Source organism: Ambystoma mexicanum, chromosome 3q, assembly GCF_040938575.1.
Source record: "Ambystoma mexicanum isolate Mex_15411 chromosome 3q, UKY_AmexF1_1, whole genome shotgun sequence".
NCBI classification, from domain to species: domain Eukaryota; kingdom Metazoa; phylum Chordata; class Amphibia; order Caudata; family Ambystomatidae; genus Ambystoma; species Ambystoma mexicanum.
Window position 1 is genome coordinate 593,045,076 of NC_090926.1, and position 21,137 is coordinate 593,066,212.

Consider the following 21,137-nt stretch of genomic DNA (forward strand, 5'->3'; position numbering starts at 1 on the left):
TTATAACTGAATGGTCAGTTGATATGAATATTGACTTCACGGATGAAGATTTGAAAGGTATACTTAGGGTGAATGCCAATGTGGGTATAGACTTGAATTTGCGTTTGATCAGACAGAAAATAATAGGTAGGGTGTACTGGACAATGGTTAAAATGTATAAACTGAAACTACAAACAGATGATTTATGCTGGGGGTGTGGAAATGAAAGAGGTACCCTTTTGCACCTCCTCTGGAACTGTTCAAGGGTTCAGAGTTTCTGGAATTAGGTGACTGATAGAATTGAAATGATTTAAATATAGTTTTACAGAGATCAGCGGGAAATATAATCTTACTCCTACACCGGGATAGATGCAAACGTTCTATGCAATACAATAATTGGATAGATAAGGCTATGTTAATGGCAATGAGACTGATCCTCGGGGTTTGGAAAACTAGGAAGAAGCCTTCAGTGGAAGACTGGTTAGTTGATTTACAAACTTTATCAAATTATGAAAAACTCTAATTCAAGGTAAAAGATAAGGAAGAAGAGTACATTCTATTTTGGGGACCATTCAATGCCTTGTATGACTAAATATATATGTGGTGGATAATAATGAGGAGTGGGCTACTTTCTCTCTTTTTTTTTCCTCTCTCTCTTTCCCTCTCTCCTCTCTTTCTACTTATTCTTATACTTCTTCTTTGTCCTTTTTTGGGGTGGTTTGGTGTTGTCTGAGAGATGTTTGTATTTGTGTCTGTGTCCTAAAATTAGTTGTGTTTTTATCGTTTGTAATTTGCTCTTTTACTACTTGCATAAATTAAAGGTTTCTTAGTATGTCTAGGGGGGAGATTTGATTGTGATGTATATTCATTGATATGCAATTGACAAAATGTTTTTGAATTGTTTGTTTTGGTTTTGCTAATCACCTCTGTATTATACTGTTATGAAATTTATTTGTTGACATGCTAATAAAAAGATGTTTCAAGGACGGTTTTTCTGAAATCCAACTAAGGGCTTAGTAAAACCATTCAACTGAGACAGTACAAGACTCCACTTTTAGTATAAGGCTGTGCCACCTGAGTGCATAGTAGCGTAGACAGATCAGCCAGGCTTATCTTAGGAGGGAGAGAGAGCTGTAGAATCATTACAAAGAAATTGTATTAAACACATGGTCCAAAGAAACACTTTGTATTGTACAAATAAATTGTTTATTTAAATACGAGTACCCATCGAGGGTCAACAAGAATGTAACAATCATTCTGATTGGCCCTCGAAGCTTTAGCTTTGTTGACGTCCCTGGCAGGGGCGTGGGGGTGTGGCAGACCCTCAGCCAATGTGGAGGCTCGGAACAGGATAATCCCCGCTCTGAGCCTCTGCAGGGCTGGTGGCTGCCGTCCTCCCCTGCCGGGGATTCAGGTGAGTGTTTTGGACACCCCCCACACCCTAACAATCCCCTCCCCAACCTCCCAACCCAATTTACCTTGTTTTTTCAAGAGGAGGCGCCATGGAAAGCAAAAACGGACTCTGTTTTCCCTTACCCGGTGGCCATTTTTGTTGACATTTTTTTTTCCTGTTCCGAAACGCTGCAGCGTTTTGGAACAGAAAAAGATGACTATTAGTACCCGGTCTTGCAGGCTGGGGTACTAATAGCAATATGTATGCCACTCGCTGCGGGGCCATTACTGAGTCAGGTAATTCCCCGGCGCCTTCGTTAAGGCCCGAGCAAATGGGTCCCGGGGCATTACCTGACCCAGTAATGGCCCGCGGATCGGCGAACATTGCTAAAGTAGGCCCAGATAAATCTTGTGGGGAATTAGTACTATCACAGATCATATAAACACATTATAGAAAAACAACACTATGCTTGAAGGTACACAGACCAAAGCATATAAACTAATTTGGATCACCTAACAGGAGTTCCAGGGAAGTCAAGCCAATAGGTACGTTTTATATTACTTTTAGTAATATAAGGGTAGTAGACCATAGCAGTTGTACCGTGATGCTCAGCAAGAAATCACTTAGTAATCCAAATGTACAATATACTTTCTGTGAATAGTGGAACACTTATTCTAGGTGCAGTACAAACCTATAACTTATTTTGTGATAACCCACAGTTATTCTAGGTGAATAAAACCTAAGGATGTATTATTCTATTAGGTGCTTTTGTGATCAGTAAAACACAGATTGGGATACGCAATAACTCTTGTAACTTATTTTAGGATTGCAAACCGCTACCTCAATGTAAGTAAAACACGTCTAAGGTAAGTAATTACTTTTGTAACTGTTCACTATGAGTTAGTTACCATCCTACTTCTTTTGCAAGAAGTAACTTATAAACACATATTCTCTTTTCTAGGCAAAAGGCCCAATCCTTAGAAGTCTTTCCCTGATTCTTGAAGCATGAGGTTCAGTGTCAGAAGGGGGGTCACTAGGGTCTAGTGTCCAACAGGCAGGTCAGGATAATTAGCAAAAGTCAGAGTTCCTAATGAAGACTGACAGAACAAGTAAGTACGCAGACAAGACTGAGGTTCTGCTGGTGGGCTGTCGTCCGGGTCCTTCACTCTGGGTATCTTCTTTCTGGCCCTCCTCTCTTGGTCCCCTCCCGGTTCCAGCGGAGAAGGTGAAAAACCTGTGTGTAGTCCTGTCTGCATCTTTGTCTATGGACAACCAAGTAGCAGCTGTCTGTCAATCTGGTCACTTTCACCTGAAAGTGTTAAAGAAAGTGCTCCCCATGATCCCTGCCTCCCTTCGTCCGCAGGGGGTGGCAGCTATGGTGCTATCCCGGTTGGACTATTGTAATTCTCTTTACTTGGCGCAGCCAAAGGGGTTGATCCGGTGCCTGCAGCGTTTACATAACCTAGCAGCTCGTGTGGCAACAGGTACGCCCTATGGGGCCCACATTTCACCGGTGCTCCGTTCCCTTCATTGGCTCCCGGTTGCCCAACGCATCAGGTTCAAAGCGTTATGCATCGTCCATCGGGCGCTGCATGACCAGGTGCAGAATTTCTTAGAGTAAAGTTTACCCGTCACTGCGCTGCGCGCTGTCTGCGTTCTGCCTCTGCTGATCGGCTCTGTGTGCAGCAGCTGGTCGAGAGTCCATGTTTTTAGATTCAAGGACCCCCTCTACTGTCTGTGAGGTTACAGAGGGACTTTCTACCCCAGGCTCAGCTGAAGGCCGAGTCACATCAGTGACTGGAACAAAGTTTTTATACAGTGTTATACTGGGAATAGGAACACTTAAGTTCTTATTAACAGGATGAACCGCTTTTACTCGAGGTGGGGTTTCACGAGGTTCTTTCACCTCAGTGTTAACTAAAGATGGGGTCACAGGAGTTACCTCCAGCTTTGTGGGGCTTGGTCCCTATTTGAAGTCATGGGTGCTACACCCAATTGCCCTTCAGAGTGTCAGTTAATGCCTTTTATTTCTGAGGAGGGGTCTCCTAAAGGGAACTCTCTTACTTCAGGTTTAGGAGCCTCAACCTTTTTACAAGGTGGCTCAGCTGAGTCTTAAGACCACAGCTTCTCTGCTACTCTCACTGGCAACAGTTTCTTTAAGGGATGAAGAGATAGCACTTTTAGACCTACCTCTATTCTCATGGTCCCTTATGGGGTTTAGATATTAAAAAGATTTCTATCTATTTATGAGAGCTTCTTTTACTCTATCCCTCTTACTTTTAGCTACATTTAAATCCGAAGATTACTTTGTATTCTCTCTTGGGAAGCCTAAAAAGTCACACTCTCACAGACCAAACTTGTTACAAGTGGGGTTGAATGTTTTCACCTATACAACAATGTCACATTCCATATCATACTGACTTGCCAGTTCTGTGATCCTGGAAACCTCACGCACAGGAGAACCTGAAAAGGAAGAAGTGTCCAGAAACCTGTCTTTGACAGATAGGATATATGTTCTCTCACTTTTCCAGATATGCAGGTTGTGCTTCCACAGGAGTTGCCTTTCTTAAAGTTCTAGAGACGTTTCAGTAAGGAAGAGGCAGGAGAAGGAGAGGGGGGTGAACTAATATCTTCCTCATCAGAACACTCATATTCCTCCTCAGAGGAATTCGAACAGCTGTCTGAACCCTCATCCTCACTCTCAGCAATATTTTTTTCAGAAGTGGACATAGGTTCTCTGGTGCCATTCTTATGGTCCCACAAACTTTGTATTAAATCAAGTGTACTTCCTTTACAATCGAGGCTCTCCTCTTTACACATTATTAACCATCTTTCTATTGTAACATAAGAGTAGTCCTCAGGCCTAAAGCAGGCCATGGTGTTGGTTCTTGTGTTGAAAACAATAAGTACACTTTACTTTGGCTAAACCAAACCTACTGGATAGTTTCCTTTGGACACAATAATGTATATCAATAACCAATGTCATACAATCTACATGTATCCCACCGCATGCCAACAGTGTTACTTACTTCGGACCATATGTATATTACAATTTCATTGTCCTGATTCTACAGCCCTCTTTTCCTCCTAAGATAAGCCTGGCTGCTCTTGTCTACGCTACCATGAACTCAGGTGGTACAGAGTGGAGTCTTGTACTGCCTCGATGGAATGGTTTTACTTGGACAATGCCCCAGCTCACCATGCAGTGAGCAGATTCCAGACATACCCCCTGGCACAGAAAGACTTCCTCTCCAGCTATCTCTTGTTTCACTGCCATGCCCTGTAGAATACAGTTTAGTCACACTTTGGGTCCAATTGTACACCCTTCCACCTTTTCCTTATCATGCCTTGCTGAGTACCTTATCCGTCCCTCGCCCTCGTCACGACTATCTACTTTGATTTGGCTGCACACTACCACTACTGAATTTTCTGTTATACTCCTCCTTTGTCTCTCTGACAGCCAAAAGCTCTTTAACACCATGAACTATGGTAGTAGGTGCTATACAAATGCAAGTTAACATATCAGGCAAGCCTTCTTTACTCATTAGAAATGTATAGAAAGGTTGCCACCAATCAGCGGAGCACACACAACCAGCTGTGCGAGGAGACTTTCACAGGGAAACTGGGTACTTGGTTTAATGTTACCCATACTGACTTGCGAACAGTGATGTTAGGCAAGATTGTATGCAGTACCCTTTGGGTGCACTACAACAACCCTGACCTCCTGGCAATAGGACCCCAACCTTTGGTATAAGTCTGTACTACACAGGTTGGTAGCGTGATTGAGCAGCCAGGCTTATCTCAGGAGGGGTTTGTGTGAGCTGTAGGGGAGTTACACAGAGATTCACAGTGACAGGTATTCAAATAAACTCTTGCACAAAAGGTTTCTTGATTTAACAATTATTAATTTATTTAACAGTCAGTTCAGTAAGCCTTCTTCAGAAGGGGGCAATATAATAGCAACACACCAATACTCTTCAAAATACACCCTCTTGATATTTCTAAATCAGTAAGTACCGTTTTGGGATGGCACACAGACACTTCCTACACCCTCAGATGACTTTAGTACCTAGGACACTGTGGACATTAATATATCACTGTTAGCATTTAGAATCAGACTTAAGAGTTTGTCAAAGAGAAATGTTATTACGACAAAACAAGCGATCTCACAAATATTCTTAAAGCAGGAAAAGTACTTTTGAAAAAAACAAATACAAGGTTAGTTAACCCCTTCGTGGGAGGAAGACTAAACACAATGTCGAGGGAAGAAGAGTCATTCAGGGACCCAGTCTAGGCCAAAGTCTATTGGGCAAAAGTCTTGGGTGAAACTGAAGCACTTCTTAAAGGTAGGTAAAAGTCTTGCACAATGTTTTAGAAGTCTTTGTAGAAAGGAGAAATCAAAGTAGGGCCACAAGCTGTTTAGGCTTGTGAAGTAAAGAAGCTGCTAGCAACTCTACAGAGCAACCCAGACTAGTCTCAGCAGATGACAAGTGCGGTTACACGACAAGCGGTAAATTCTCTTAGACTTTACAGTACCTTTGGTTAGAAGTAAAGGGCTTTGGCTGGCTTCTGTTCCTCTGCAGCTCTGCAGATCCTGTGTTCCTGAGCCTCAGTCGTGGGGACAAGAGGGAGGTCGTCTGGAGGACTCCTGCACTGCAATGGGACAGTCAGTGACAGAAAAGGACCAACTTCTATTCAGTGGCACTTTGCGGTTTCAGCTCCTCGCGTCTAAGAAAGTAGCAGCACTGCAGACTCTTGGCTGTCAAGATAGGCTTTCCTTGCATCTGGGGTCCAGCACTCTGTTGGGGTGGCTCAGGCTCGGTCAGTCCTGCTTCCTGGGAGTCCGGAGGATCTTCCTGGAGCTCTTGGCCAATGTAAAAGCAATGCACACAAACTGGTGTTCCTCTCTCCCTGGCTATTTCGGTTCCAGCAGCAACTGCAGTGGAATTTCAACCAGCTCTGAGAGGATGTCCAGGTGGTTTACTTTGGAGTTTATTGGTCCCACCAACTCAAGGTGTTGAGGTAAATTCAGAGCTTCAGCACAGCAGCAGGTCTTCACCGGGCAAACCAACGGTCCAGGAGTTGCAGCAGGCGTCTCTTCCAAGTTCTTCTTCGGATTTCTTCGTCCAGTGGTCGACTCTGCCTTCCAAGCCAAAAAGCCTCGCCTTGTATGCAGGTTTCTCCCATTCATTCCAGCCTTGCTCTCAGTCACCCAGCAGGGTGGCTGTCCTTGCTGGATAGCCAGCTGGCCAATCACCTAAGAGTGCATTCCTGTCTCCTAGGAGACTAAGCACAGGGAGCTTTGGGCACCTGCCTCGCTTCCTGGCCCTGCCAGACCCCCTGGAGCCAGAGACAGGCTTCACTTGTGAACCCTGCCAAAGGTAAATCGAACAAAGGGGCCAAACCTGGTTTGGTGCGCAGAATACATTTCAAGAAGGATTTTTCCACAAACAAATGATGAAAAAAGAAGACCACGGCTATTTTGACAAAAATGGCACCCTTGGGTGCTTTACTGCAGGTGCGAACGCAGCCCACGGTAAATGCATACCACTGTAGTTAAAAGTAAACCACTACCACCAGCCATTCATTGGGGAAAGGGTAACATAAAAATGTAACAGGAGAAGCTAGAAAAAGGGTCTACGTAACCCCTCCAGCACCATATTGTAAGATAGTGTGTGCTGGGTCTAGAAAGTTACAATGCAAGTAAAGTCAATTTAACTTCACTGCCTTTGGAAACAGTAGTTTATCCAAGAGAAGGTATTTAAACCTTGGGGAAATCTGAAAGACTTTCCTGTGTCAAAATCACATTAAAATACATGAGAGAGTGGGATAGAAAGGGTCTAACTCTCTCCAGTTTAAAAATTCACATCCTCAAAATCCAGCAAAGTTGCTGGGGGTCTCTAAGGTGGAGAGGAATTAGCACATTTCTGAGAATTCTCCCTAACAAGTGACTTTCATGATACGTATTTGCAACCGTGAATAGGCCTCAAATGAGAACTCATTAGGGAATAAGTCTGGTAAACCAGGCATGGAGAATCATCAGCTCTACTCATGCCCTCTCTCTAGATAGGTTACCTGAACGTTCAGTCTTAACATTATTAGTAATATTTTTTCTGATGCTTGTGTAATCTGCTTAGATCACATGCTATGCTATGCATAGGCCAACATCTAGTGGAAGCTGCGGAATATTACAGTTGTTTTTCGAAACTCGAAATTGGACGTCGAAAAGGGCCGTGCCAGTAATACTATCCCTATTGTGACGTCCCCTGTACCCATGATCCCTCACGCATGTAGGTCCCTCAGATTGTTTTTTTCCGCCATCGTGAGCGGTCGCATATTTGCAGAGTGCATTTCGGCTTATGCCATTGACCTTTATAAGTTAAGTTAGTACCTCTTTCTGTCCTTTACCGACGCTGTTTGTCGACGCGGTGAAGACTCCAGGAAGACTACAAAGCTGACAGTCGGACGAAGATTTCGACGACGCCACCCGGCCTTGCAAGGCCCTTTCAGCCTGGGCCTTACAGTAGGTAGAGTGAGGGGTGGTCATAAACATTTAAACACCCACCATTTCCCATTGTCGCCCAGCTGTCTGCCAACAAAATGGAGCGTACTCCTTTTAAATTCTGCCCATCCTGCCATAAAAAATATACGTGGGTCGACAAACACAGGGTGTACAACCTTTGTTTGCACAGAGACCACAACAAGGCTCACTGCCGGGCCTGTAAACTGCTCCGACCCATGACCCTGAAGGCAGAGGCCGCCATGGACGTTGAAAGGGCGTCCAGCGATGACAACGACGGACGGCGAGGGTGATGGGGATCCTCGACGTTCCCCAGTGCCAGCCCCCGACCCTCACAGACAAGCTGGCGGTCCTGTTACGGGGAAGACACCCGGCGGCAAGGGCACAACACTCCCCCACACTAAACACACTTCCCACGGCGGTGCGAGCTAAGTCACGCCGAGAGCTGACGACGAAGGGTAGATTCTCTGATCAGAAGTCCTCTGAGCGCCCCGAACGGCTGCCTCACGACAAGCCCGCTAAAGCAAAAGACGTCAGACTCAAAACCCCCCGCCCGGCCTCGCAGTGGTGAAAGTCGCTGCGCAAGCAATCCCCGCAGTTGAGACTCGACCTACACCCGGGGACAAGCCCAGGGAGTCAGAATTGGCCTGTTCTGCTGAAGAACAGACCCCCAAGGCCCCTACCTCAACCCCTGTCTCCAAAAAAGTTGCCTCCAAGAGCAGGGAGCATAGAGGAAAGCACAAGTCCAGTTCCTCTAAGGATAAGGACTTGGTGAATAGGAGAGACAGACCTATAGAGCAGTCATCCACCCCACATCCTGTGGTTATTCCTGTCCAAGACACCTCTGAGGAGCCTGATCAAGCAAAGCAGCCTGATCCTATCTGTGTAGATGATGAAGAGCTATATCCCACCTTTTTTTTTAATTTTATTTTTTTATTATTTTTAAAACAACAATCAACAAAAACAAACCCAACAGTGCATGTAATAGATCAATCATCAGTCACATTATCATAAGGTGACCACTGTTCTCCCTATACCCTCCCCCCTTAACTCGAGCTTACTCTCCCTCACTTTCCGCCCTCGTCTCTTCTAGAGGTTCCTCCTTCTCAGTATCTCGAGAGGAGTCTTGTTCACTTGAACCAGCTTGGGTAGACTCATACAGTGTAGCTACTAGGTGTCTCCAGGCCATCAGGGTTTCTGTTTCCCCCTCTTCCCCTCTGTTAGCCGCCTCATACCATACCGCTGTTTCCACCTCTGCCCATTTCTGAAGATCATGCCACCACACTTCTATATTGGGTCTGTGGCATGCCTTCCACCCCATGGCAATTTTTCGCTTGGCCAGTATGTAGGCCAGGTCCTTAAGTTTGCGCACGTGTCTCAGGTTACGAGGTCTTGGAAAGCCCCCCAACATACACGCCCATACAGATTCCACATCTGGGCGGATTCCTTTTTCTGTTAGTCGGTGGGTGACTTCTCCCCAGAATTTCCCAATTTCCGGGCATGCCCAAAACATGTGTACCATCCCAGCATTCACCTCCCCGCATTTGGGGCATGTTTGTATTTCTGTGCACTTGAATCTGGCGATCCCCTAGGGAGTCATATATGCCCTATGGGTTACGTATAGTTGGATTTGCTGCAGCCTTGCATTCCTGGACATTTTTTTGTGGTATCTCTGAGGCCTCTCCCATAGCCCATCATGCATGGGTTCCCCCACTTCTTCCTCCCAATCCCGTCTCAGCTGGGTCACCTCCTTTCCCACCCTAGACATCAAGAGTTTGTAAATTCTGGAGACCTCGTGCCCCCCTTCTGAAATATCGTAGATTTGTTCTATTGTTTGGCCGGGTTGATTCTCATGCACCGTTCCGGGCCATGATTCTCTCACCCGCTGTACCACTCTGGTGTAGGCAATAAATTGCCCTGGGTGTAACTCTGTTTTGTCTGCTAGTTCCTTATATTCCTTTATCTTCCCCTCTTGCCATAGATCTCCCAATGTTACAATTCCCACCAGTTCCCAGTGCTTACGAATCGTCTTCCTTAGTTGCTCATCCACTCCCACCAATGCTACTAGCGGCACCTGCGGGGAGCACAGGGACAGATTCTCCATGGCCTGGCAAGCCTTCCGCCATACCCTCCATCCCAGTTCCAACAGCCTCGATCGCCCCTTTAGTTCTGGTTTGGGCACCCATATCAACTCTTTCAGGAACAATAGATCACAATCTGGACTCCGCTGTGGGGTCCTCAGTCAGCCACTTTGCTACATATTGTAGTTGGCTGGCCAGGTGGTAGATCTCGAAGTTGGGTAGTTTTATGCCTCCTCTATCATACGTGTTCTGCAGTTTCCACAAGGCTATCCTATTCCTAGTATTATGCCAGGTGAAACCTCTGCATAAGCTCTGTAGTTTACCAAAGAATCGCTTGGGTATCATATGGGGGATGTTCACAAAGAAGTGTAGCAGCCTGGGTAATGCAATCATCTTCAGCAACGCCACCCTCCCTAACATGCCCAAATGGAGCATCTCCCAGAATCTCATACTTTTCTCCACGTTTGCCACCGTCCTCTCAGGGTTGTGTGTATGTTCTTCTTCCACCTCATGCTAGATATCAATACCCAGGTATCTGAATCTCCCATGGTATCTGCAATACTGGTAGGTTCTCCTGCGGGATCCCTTTATATCTATCCAGGGGGAACAAGCTTGACTTTTTAGGGTTAACTGCAATGCCGAGAGCGACGCAAATTTTCTCCATTACTTCTAGGATGTATTTTCCTCTGTATATCGTAGATATGGCAGTATATAATCGGCATACAATGATATTAGATGCTGTCCTCCCTTCGTGTAGATTCCTACATCTTCATATTTTTGTGTTGGATATAGCGCCAGGGGTTCTAATGCGAGGATGTATAGCATCGGGGACCATGGGCAGCCCCGTCTGGTGCCCCTACTGAGTTGCCACTTGTCCGAAATAATCGCACCCGTCTTAACTCTGGCTAGTGGTGAGCTGTACAGCAGCTTAACCCATTTTAGAAACCCGGGCCTTATCCCATATCCTTTCAGGGCAGCCATCAGCCAGGGCCACCTGAATGAGTCAAAGACCTTCACGTCATCTAGTGATACAATCGCTGCTTCTAGTGTATCCCCCTCTGTTTGTTCTATAACTCGGTGGAGCCTTCTGAGATTGTCGGATATGCTTATATGCAGCACGTATCCAGTCTGGTCTGGATGTATGAGTTTGCCTATGACCTGCCTCAATCTGTTTGCCAGTACAGCCATGAGAATCTTGCTGTCCTGTTTTAGCATGGATAGCGGTCTATAGGACCCACATTCCGTGCTAGGCTTGTTAGGATTGAGAAGTGGGATAGTGATTGCTTCTCTCAGGGATTCCGGTAGTCTACCTGTCTCTAGCGCCTCGTTCAGCATGACCAGTAGTGGGGGGAGGACTTCTGTCTTAGCTATATCCCACCTTTACCCCTACTTCTACCCCTGCCTACCCAGGGCTATCCCCCAGTTCAGCCTCATGGACCGCACAAGAGATTGATAGTCATGAGTCGTATGACTTGTCTGGCTAATTCTTTCTAAGAACATCCACATGTTCTCACAAATCTTGCCAACACGCCTCCCACTACCCAGGTGTCTGGCTCAAACACAAAAAACACAGGTTAAAGATTTTGCAGAAAATATCTTTTAGCCGACAAGAAACCTGCAGCCCAATTTATTCCCCTGCTTAAGTCAGTCCAAAGAAGGATTCAGCCTTCCTTAGAAAAGCCAAATGAAACCAGGGAGGTAAACCCTAGAATTGACAAACTCTTCAGCCCAGCGCCTTCCGACCCTTTATATATAAGGGTCCAACTTCGGCCAGACTCTTTGGTAGTCACCACTACCAGGAAGAGAGCTAGTACCCCCTTGGCATCCTCTGAAGCTCCTCTGGACAAGGAGAGCAAAAGACTGTATCCATGGGTAGGAAAATAGCGTCATCAGCGGCATACCAAGCGCGGATAGCAAATAATTCCACCTTACTATCCAGTTACGACTGCACCAAATGGGATGAGGTGTCATCCCTGGCAGAGTCAGCACCAGAGCCACTTAAATCCAAACTCTCCCTTCTGGCTGCCAAAGGCAGAGCTGCAGCTGGCGTTCTCCTGAAAAACAACTTTGACGCAGTGGATAACGCTGGCTGCGTTATCGCGGAAGCCACAATCTTAAAACGCCACGCCTGGCTTAAACAGTCGGGCTTCAAATTGGAAACTCAAGGTACCTTACTCAATATGCCTGTTGAGCAGAATGTGTTAGTTGAGAACGCTCTAAAGTCCGCCATGGAAGAATTTGAGACACTAAAAAGCCTTGGCCAACTGACAAACAAACAAACAGGCCAAAGAGGTGGCAATCATTTTCATCGCTTTCGGGGTCAAAACACACAGAGGCACCGGATATAATCAGAGCCAAGGTTCCTCATGGAACACCAACCAACAGGCTACCCAGGGTTATCCCAGAGGTCAGCGCAGGGGTCGCGGAAAAGGGAGAGTTGCCCCCACCAGAAGTGGAGGGACACCCTCCAAGCAATGACGCCCTGCTACATGTCCCCTCCCATGCCTCACCAGATGGGGGACGAATATCTTTTTTCACCCACACATGGGAGAGTATAACATCGGACAAATGGGTGCTGTCGATGGTGACAGGAGGTTACTGTATAGAACTCCAGGGAAGACCATCAAACCTCCCACCGCGCCAGAAAAAACCATCGCAGGAAGAACAACTCATCCTGCTGGAGGAAGTCAAGGCTCTACTCCTCAAGGACGCCATCGAAATCGTGCCTACAACGAGGTAAACGGGGGTATTTATTCAACGTACTTCCTTGTTCCAAAGAAAGATCTGACCATGTGCCCGGTACTAGACCTGCGCCCTGCAAACAAGTTTGTCAAGCCACAAAAATTTAGCATGACAACGCTACAAGAAGTAATCCCTCTGTTAAAACGGGGGTATTACATGGCAATATTGGACATGAAAGATGCTTAATTTCATATTTAAATGTTGCCAGCGCACAGAAGATTCTTGCGGTTCAAAGTAGCAGACCAGCACTACCAGTTCAAGGTGCTGCCCTTTGGGATAGCCTCGGCTCCAAGGGTGTTCACCAAGGTACTGGCAGTGGTGGCAGCGCACTTACGCAGGGAATAAATCCCAGTGTACCCTTACCGGACGACTGGGTGATCACAGGAGAAACCTACTATCTTTGCAAGCTAAACACGCAAAGAGCTATAGACCTTCTCTTCCAATTGGGCTTCACAATAAACGAGAAAAAGTTAAGTCTGGTACCAAACTCATCGAAACAGTTCCTAGGAGCTGTATTTGATAAGAAAACAGGCTTAGCCTTCCCATCCATGGAAAGAGTACAAAACATGCTTCGGCAAATACCCCAGCATCAAGCCGGTCTGCGGATAAGCGTACGCAAAGCAATGTGTCTGCTACGTATGATGGCATCATGCATTTACCTGGTCCGCCACGCGCGCCTGCCCATGCGACCAATGCAGGAGTGGTTGGCGAAACAATGGTCTCAGGCAAGTGGTCAGTGGGAAGATCTAGCGGTTGTTTTGCCAACACTGGTTCAGAACTTACGCTGGTGGTCAGGGGAGAATCTACTCAAGGGGAAACCTTTCCACGAACCGGAAGCACAGGCGGTCGTCACGACAGACAAGTCACTTTCCGGGTGGAGGGCCCACTACCTTCACCACACAGCACACAGCCTGTGGTCACAAGAGACTGCACAAAAGCACATAAACATACTAGTTATTGGCAATCCTCAAGGCACTACAAGCCTTCGAAGAACATCTGATGAACCAATTGGTACTAGTCCTAACAGACAGCACTACCTCTATGTTCTATGTCAACAAACAGGGGGGCACAACCTCTCCAAATCTGTCCAAGCTGGCACAGAAAATATGGAAGTTGGCACTCAGACGAGGGATGTCCCTATCCTCCCAACATGTTCGAGGGGTACTCAACACTCCAGAAGGCTCTCTCAGCAGAGATCCTCTGCCAAGACAGCACGAGTGGCAACTGCACGCAGACGTTGTAGACTACATCTTCTCTCTTTGTGGCTACCCCTCTCTAGACTTGTTCGCTACAAAAAAGAACAAGCAATGCCCAGACTTCGCGTCCAGATTCCCCCGACCAGACTCCAAGGGTAACGCCCTATGGATGAATTGGTCAGGGAGATTTGCTTACGCTTTTCCCCCCCGACTCCATTAATCAGCAGGGTAGTGAACTAGATACACAGGGAACAGATGACAGTCATCCTAGTTGCTCCTATGTGGGCGAGACCACCATGGTATCCACATCTGCGCAAACTGCCGATGTGGGACCCCATAAATCTCCCGTACCAAGTCAACCTGTTGACTCTGCACGGGGGGGCAACAATACATCCACAGCCTCACTCTTTGAACTTGGCAGCATGGCTCCTGAAGTCACAGAGTTTGGACACCTTAATCTTCCACAATGGTGTATGGACATCCTAAAAGCAGCACGGAAGCCAAACATCAGACACTGATATTTACACAAGTTGAAGAGATTCGTCATTTGGTGGCAATCTATGCAGATAAACCCCTTAGTGTGTACTCCATCACACATTCTTACTTGCATGCTCCACCTGTTGGATTCAGGGTTGGTCTTTAATTCTCTTAAAGTCCACCTAGCAGCTTTATCAGCATACACCACCTCTGAAAGTAAAATCTCATGGTGGAAAGTGCCAGTCATCAAGGCATTCATAGAGGGAGTAAAGAGACTACACCCTCCTGTCGCTAATCCCCCGCCTGGTTGGGATCTAAATGTAGTACTAGCAAAACTCATGGGACCCCCTTCAAGCTTTTGCATCAGGCTACTCTTAGACACATAAGCTATAAAAAAAGCCTTCTTAGTGGCAATTACCTCCATAAGAAGAGTCAGCGAACTCCAAGCTTTGTCAGTGCAGGACCCTTTCTTTATCATTCATAAAGATAAATTGGTTTTACGGACACACCCTAGGTTCTCACCTAAATTAATTTCCAAGTTTCACATAAACCAGTCCATCTAGCTCCCGGCCTTCTTCCAGAAACCAACAAGCTCAGCTGAGGTCAAACTCCATACACTAGATGTGAGGAGGGCGGTTCTCTATTACGTAGATAAGACCAAACCGCTGAGGAAGACTGATCAACTGTTCGTCTCCATGGCTAAAGGCAAACAGGGAGAACGGGTTTCCTAAAAAGCCATCTCCAGATGGATAGTCAAATGTATACAATTATGCTATTCATTATCAGACAAAACACTGCCTGTAACACCAAGAGCCCACTCCACATGAGATACCAGGGCCACTCTAGCCTTCATTGCAAATTTCCCCCTAGACATCATTTGCAAGGCAGCTACATGGAGCTCAGCTCATACCTTCACTCAGCACTACAACATTGACACCCATTCCAAGACGGATACACAGGTGGGACAAGCGGTTCTAAAACATCTATTTGCCACTACTCCTTCTCTTGACCCACCACCTTCTCATAACACTGCTCGCTAATCTATGCATAGCATGTGATCTAAGCAGATTACACAAGCATCAGAAGGAATACATTACTCACCGTAATCGTATTCCTGGTGCTTGTATCTGCTTAGATTCACATGCGCCCACCCTTCCTTCCCTGAGACAAGGTGCATAGATGTTACATGAGCTTTTTATATATCTGCTTGGAAACTGTACTCACGCTACTCCTCATGCTACCTCATGTCAGAAAAAATACAATCTGAGGAACCTACATGCTGAGGGATCATGGGTACAGGGGACGTCACAATAGGGATATTATTACTGGCACAACCCTTTTCGACGTCCATTTTCGAGTTTCGAAAAACAACTGTAATACTCTGCAGCTTCCACTAGATGTCGGCCTATGCATATCATGTGAATCTAAGCAGATAGAAGCACCAGAAATATGATTACGGTGAGTAATGTATTCCATATTTCTGCTTTGTGTCTCCCCCACAGGATACAAAGTGCTCCTCCGGTACGAGGGCTTTGATACCGACTCCTCACAGGATTTTTGGTGTAACTTGGGCACATTGGACATTCACCCAATCGGCTGGTGTGCAGTCAACAGCAAGATCCTCGTCCCTCCACAGAGTAAGTGGAAGTATATTGTCTCCATCCATGGTAAAGCAGCTATCAATCACTGCATAGTAATGGTGGTACTGACTTTTAACCCTTTGCAGGCATCCACTCGAAGTACACCGATTGGAGGGGGTATCTGATGAAGAAGCTTGTAGGGTCCCGGACACTCCCCGCAGACTTTCACATAAAGGTAAGCGCTTAGGCATTTTTAGTGTGCAGAGTAGATTGAAGATGTGCGTGGGGCATTCGTGGATTCAAAGTGGGGGATTAGCCATAATAGTTGTGTGTTGGGTCAGAAATTCATTTTGGGGTTCTCATTTCCGATTTTATTGAACCCTCATAATTTTTGTTTTTTATTGGCTGGTCTCCCATTTTTTGAACTTTGCCTTTCTGGCCAGAGGGACTTCTACTGATGTCCCCCACCACTGCAACCCTTTTTGTGAGTGGTTTGCTGCTTTAGTAGTTGTTATGGAGCATTCTCAATGCTGTGTTAATTCCCTTGTACCTTAGAGAGCCCCAGCTCGTTTGCTGGACTTTTGGAATTTACATTTATATCCTGGCGAGAGTGAGACTTTTTCCCACTCTCTCGTGTATTTTTCTTTGATTTGAACCCTGTGTTTCCTTTGGTTTGGAATCTGAAAAACTTCATAGGCATCATCTTCTTACATTGTGACACACAGCACCCTCAGTGCAGTGTCACAGGGAAATCTTTTGAATTTCTGCTAAGGTTTAAATATCTTCTCTTGGATAAACTACTGTTTTCAAGAGTAGTAAAGTGAAATTGACTTTTCTTATCTTTTTCTCTTTGTAGACTCAGCACACACTATCTTACATAGAGTGCTGGAGGGGTTACTTAGTATCCCCTTTGTCTACTGTCTCATGTAACATTTTTATGTTACCCTTTCGACAATGAATAGCAGGTGGCAGTGGTTTAATTTTACTACCATTGTGCTTCTTTTTTCGCCATTTCTTGTTGGAAAGGTCTTTCTTGGGATTTACTCTGCGTGCCAAACCAGGCCTGGTCCCTTTGTTCGTTTTGTCTTTGGCGGGATTCACTAGTGAATCCCGCCTCTGTATCCAGCGTGTCTGGCAGGGCAGGAAACAAGGGAGGTTCCTGTAGCTCCATGTGCTTAGACTCCTTGGTTACAGGAATGCACCCAAAGGTGATTGGCCGGCTGGCTGTCCTTGAAGGACAGCCACCCTGCTGTGAGAGTGACAGCTAGGCTGTGAATGAATGGGAGAAACCTGCATAAAAAGCAAGGTCTTTTGCAAGGAAGGCAGAGTCGAACACTGGACGATGGAACTGAAGAAAAAACTGGAAGAGAAGCTTGCTGCACCCTCTTGGACCGTTGGTTTGCCCGGTGAAGCCCTGCTGCAGTGCTGATGCTCCAAATTTCGAATCGACTAGAGAAGCCCGGAAAGGACGACATCTCTCCTTGGGTTGGTGGGACCAATCAGCCCCAAAGCGAACTCGACTGGGACCCCTCTCTCTGCTGGCTGTACTTCGTTGCTGCTGCAGGAACTGAGTGCCAGGGGACAGGAACACAAGAATCGAGTGCATCTCCTTTAAGTCAGCCCTGAGCTCCAGGAAGATCCTCCGGACTCCATCGAAGCAGGACTAACCAAGCCTGAGCCACCTCAACAGAGTGCTGGACCACAGAAGCAAGGAAAGTCCACAAAGTGTCCAAGAACTGCGGTGATGCTGTTTGTGGGTAGTTGAAACCACGAAGTGCCGCTGATCTGAATTGTGCCCATTTCTGCCACCACGCTTCAAATTGTAGTGCAGGAGTCCCCAGACGTCCTCCCTCTTGTCCCCACGACTGAGGGCCAGGAACAACAGGATCTGCAGGACTACAGGACTACAACAGGAACAGAAGCCAGCTGGAACCTTTTCTTCAGACTCGGGGTACTGTGAAACTAGGGTACTTACCTCTTGTTGTGTGTATGATATGAAATGATATGTCATTTGTTACGCGCCTATACACAAGTGTTTCAAGGCGCGACGAGGCAGGGAGGGGGGGGAACAAGGGGAACACAGACAACGATCCTACTAGGCCAGGTGTTATTTAGTTCGCGCAAGTGCAGGGGTAGCGGACAGGATTGAGGAGGAGAGGTCAGCCCACTCAGAGAGGAAGGAGGAAATTTGACCAGGTGGCCGATAGATAGTAGCCATGGTAAGGGAATGGCTAGGAGAGAGAGAGAGTCGGCAGACAGGACATTCAAAAGAGGAGTAGGTCTGCGTAGGAGTGACAATGGCAGGAATCCACTCAGGGAAGATAAGGGCCACACCTCCCCCTGCACGGTTGGGCCTGGGCACGGAGAGGATCTTGTAACCGTCAGGTAGGAGTGTGTCAAAGCTGGTGACAGAGCTGGCCGTGAACCATGTCTCAATGAGACCGAGGACGTCAAGGTCCAGTTCATCAAGAAGGCGACAGATATCAGAGGAATGTTTGATGGCAGAGCGAGAGTTAAGAGTGGCAATGTGGAGAAGGTTGCCATCCTTGAAGGACTTCAGAGGAGGGGTACAGATCAGAGCTATGCCCTGCGGAGGTGAAGAAGAAGGAGGTGTCGAAGGAGCACAAGAGGGGGCAGGGAGGGAGGGTAGAGGCAAGGTAGCCGAGGACAGAGGAGGGGGGACAGCAGGAGAGGAAAGGAAGTTGATGAGGCGTGGGAAGCGTCTATCAAAGAGGTTAAGGTTGGCCTGAGGGCCTTGGACCAAGATGGTCCCATTAGTGTAGACATTAATGATGGCCTCAGAGGAGCGGAAGGGGGCCAAGAGGACATCCCAACGGGTGCCAACATTAATGGGAGAAGAGGAGAAATGAGAGAGCACAGAGACCATATGAAGGGTCCGTAGGTCAGGCGAAGGCACGAAAAAGAGGATGTCAGTGAGAGTTTCCTTGGAGGAGGCACTAGTGTAGGTGTCTGCGATAGGGAGGCCTGGGTTAGAGACCAGGATGTTCTTTTTTCTACCAGATTTAGTGAGCAGAGCAGGATAGTCAATAAAGAAGCAGTGGGAGAAGATAGGCGAGATAGAGAGCACCATGGAGTAGGAGGGAGTGTAGGCGAAGACAGACGAGACGAGAGCAAGCAGACAGGAAGTGAGCGGCAAGCCCACGTTTACCACATTTCAGAAAACAACAGTAAATGCGTATCCAGTGTAGCTTACTTGCTCTCACTGGAGACTTGCATTGGCTGCCCTTTGCAGAGTTGCTTCCATCTTTGCTTATCACAAGCCTCCCAACTCATTGCTCAACAGTGATTCTTTTTACAACAAAACTCTCTGTAACATTGTGCAAGACGTTTGTGCTATCTACAAGAAGTGCCTCAGCTCCGCTAGACTTTGCTCAATTTACATTGGCCGTCCTGACTCCCTGAAGACTTTTGACTTTGTGTTTAACTGTCCCTCCAAAAAGTCATACATACCTTACTTGTATAGCTGGGAAAGGGTTAACCTATATTTCATTGGGGGATTGAAAAGTGCTTACCTGTTTGAGAAACGTGTTAACTTTTGTTTCCTTCCCTAACCTTTTCCTTTTTGTAACTTCAGTATTACACTTTAAGTGTGAAAAGTGATATATTAATGTCCACATTGTCCTAATGATTGAAGTCACCTCAGGGTGTAGGAAATATCTGTGTGCCATCCAGAAAGGGTATCTACTTACTTAACTGAACTGTAGGAGTGTATTGTTTATTTTAAGTGTTGCATATTGCTCCCTTCTAAAGAAGGCTTATTTTAAAACTGACTGTTAAATTAATAAATAATATTTTGATCAAGAAACCTTGAGTATAAGTGTTATTTGAATACGTGTCACTGTGAAACTCTATGTTGCAACCCTACATCTCACATTGACCCCTCTTGAGATAAGCCTGGCTGCTCAGTCACTCTACCAACGTGTGTAGTACAGGCCTATACCAAAGGTTGGTTGGGTTACCTGTTGCCAAGAGGACAAGCCTGGTGTAGTCTCCCACAGGGTTACTACATACACTCTTGCCTAACAGTAGTACTGGTCCTAGGGTAATTCATTCACCCTACAAGGGTTGTTGAGTAGGCTGGTAGCAGCTGTAATTTAGTTATGTGTTAGGCAATATTTTAATTGTAATGATAAATCTTCGTGACCTGTGTCAACCCTCAGATCTTTTTGCTTTTACTGGTGGATTATTTTTCCTTATACCTCTGTGAGTGGGAACCTTTTCCTACACTCACAGAATCTTTTACTCTTTTTATGGGTTTAATTTCTACGACTCTCCATAGTGTCTTCTAAATGTTATCCTCTTTGACAACATTTTGGCAAAAGGTGCCAATTTTTGATAGGTTGCCCCCTAGGGGCTCCCCTTTTAACTTTCTCTGGCTAACCTTGAGAGAACTACAGTTCCCGAGGGTAGAACGGATCTTTGAATCCCTTTTACATTTTATTAAGTGGGACCAGCACCCCCCTACCCCACATTATGTGGAGTTGTGGGGAGATACTGAGTATCACCTTTCTCATTTTAAATGTAACATTTATGTTACAAGGCCACACTTTAAAAAAAAAAGTTTGAATTAACATTTTTCATTAAACAATTCAATGTGTACAAATCAATAATATATTCTATATTCATACTCCCCCACACATCCCATCTCCCCCCCCTTTGTCAGTTCTGACATAAACACGTTTCAGCGATTTCTAATTGTGTTTCGTATTTTTGTGGAAAGTCTATTGGCATTGCTGATCCAGCCACTGCTTCTTATGGTCTGGATGCAAGTAGGGCCTGTGTTCATTCATTCCAGGCTCTGATTTCGCCTTTGTTTTCATTGCTGACTCCTGCAATAGCCTGTAACCACAATGTCGTCTCTGCTAGTATCAATGTTTCTAAATCTTTCCACCACACTTCGACAGCAGTTGCCTCCTTTGCTTTCCATGACATGGCTAGTCTACGTTTGGCCAATATGTAGGCCAGGTCTTTGATTTTCGATATGTCTTTTTTCCGTGTGGTGTGTGTATATAGCCCAAGAAGGCAGGCTCCTGGAGTCTGTACTTCTAGCGTGACTTCACCCATAGCCATCACCTTTGCAATATCCTCCCAGTATTGTCACACTTTAGGGCACAAGCATAGCACGTGGAGTATCCCAGAATCCATGTC

At 46.2% G+C, this 21,137-nt stretch overlaps 1 protein-coding gene across 2 annotated transcripts in view; it reads left to right on the top strand.

The window, feature by feature from the left end:
- The window catches only part of L3MBTL2 (L3MBTL histone methyl-lysine binding protein 2), a 1,258,415-nt gene that overhangs the window by 529,602 nt on the left and 707,676 nt on the right, over positions 1 to 21,137 (top strand). For both annotated transcript variants that reach the window (XM_069654433.1, XM_069654434.1), the window contains exons 8-9: positions 15,891 to 16,025; positions 16,115 to 16,203. In XM_069654433.1, coding sequence (XP_069510534.1) covers positions 15,891 to 16,025; positions 16,115 to 16,203 — 224 coding nt within the window. The remainder of the gene's footprint in view (positions 1 to 15,890; positions 16,026 to 16,114; positions 16,204 to 21,137) is intronic.